The sequence below is a fragment of the Cariama cristata genome, unplaced genomic scaffold, assembly GCF_000690535.1.
Source record: "Cariama cristata isolate BGI_N322 unplaced genomic scaffold, ASM69053v1 scaffold6849, whole genome shotgun sequence".
Lineage (NCBI taxonomy): Eukaryota > Metazoa > Chordata > Aves > Cariamiformes > Cariamidae > Cariama > Cariama cristata.
This window is the reverse complement of record NW_009633957.1, coordinates 19,893-20,790: the sequence shown is the minus strand read 5'-3', so window position 1 is coordinate 20,790 and position 898 is coordinate 19,893. Positions and strand designations below refer to the sequence as shown.

General features: G+C 40.6%; 1 protein-coding gene across 1 annotated transcript in view; it reads right to left on the bottom strand.

Moving 5' to 3' along the window:
* Positions 1-606: 606 nt before the first annotated feature.
* Positions 607-898, bottom strand: part of KSR1 (kinase suppressor of ras 1) — a gene marked incomplete at its 5' end in the record, with an annotated part of 18,929 nt that continues 18,637 nt past the window's right edge. Inside the window, one exon of the mRNA XM_009706970.1 lies at positions 607-875. Coding sequence (XP_009705272.1) covers positions 797-875 — 79 coding nt within the window. The remainder of the gene's footprint in view (positions 876-898) is intronic.

Here is an 898-nt window from a genome sequence, read left to right as displayed (position 1 = left end):
GTGGACCAGAACTTGTTGTGCCTAAAACTTAAAAAAATCTGGCCCCTGTGTGTAGGGCTATAACAATTCATGGTTTGTTTTTTTTTTTAAAGGCCAGCAAGTCTTAAGCTTGCCACGGGATTGTATGAGAACAAGCAGCTTTTATTGAGAGTTCTGTGTAGAAGAGTGCTTGAGTCTTTAACTGAGACACAGCCTACGTGATCAGAAACTCTCCTATCAGAAGTAGTATAACTACTAAGTATAACTTAACTCAAGGTATCCCAGAGCTTGGACCAGCCCTGCTGAAACAAACCTCAGAGCTCAACGATTGGTTTGGGCAAATCACAGTGCAAGAGATCGATTTTTACCTTAACGACAGAAAAATGCAATCTGGAACTCCGACCCCTTGTACTCGATGCATTGCCATTCTGAAGCAAGCCAGTTCCGCTTCTCTTAGGGAAAACAAATGCTTTGAAGGCAGAAGATAGCTCCTATCTACCGCAGACACAAGAAGGAACTAGAAATAGTTCTTCTTTTTTCAGTGCTATTTGAGAATGGCTGTAGTTAAACTTGATCACTGTTTATTATGTTTAAAAAAATATAGTTCACACAAAAGTATCATGTAAACATTCTTTAAATAACTGCTGGTGCTCAGGCAGAATTCAGACTTTACAAACAACACAGGACTGTGAACTGATGGTCGCGCGGCTTTCAGCTGTGGCTGCACCAGTTTTGTAGCTTGGAAGATTCAGTGAAGATTTCTGATGCTTTGCGTAAGTAGGCAGACAACATTATCACAAGACAATTACACACCATGCTATATCTTTTGATTACTTGGTTCCAGGATTCCCAAGCCAAATCTTTCAAAACGCAGGACAACTTTGCTACTGTTAATGCTGAAAAGAGTAGGGAGGGAGAG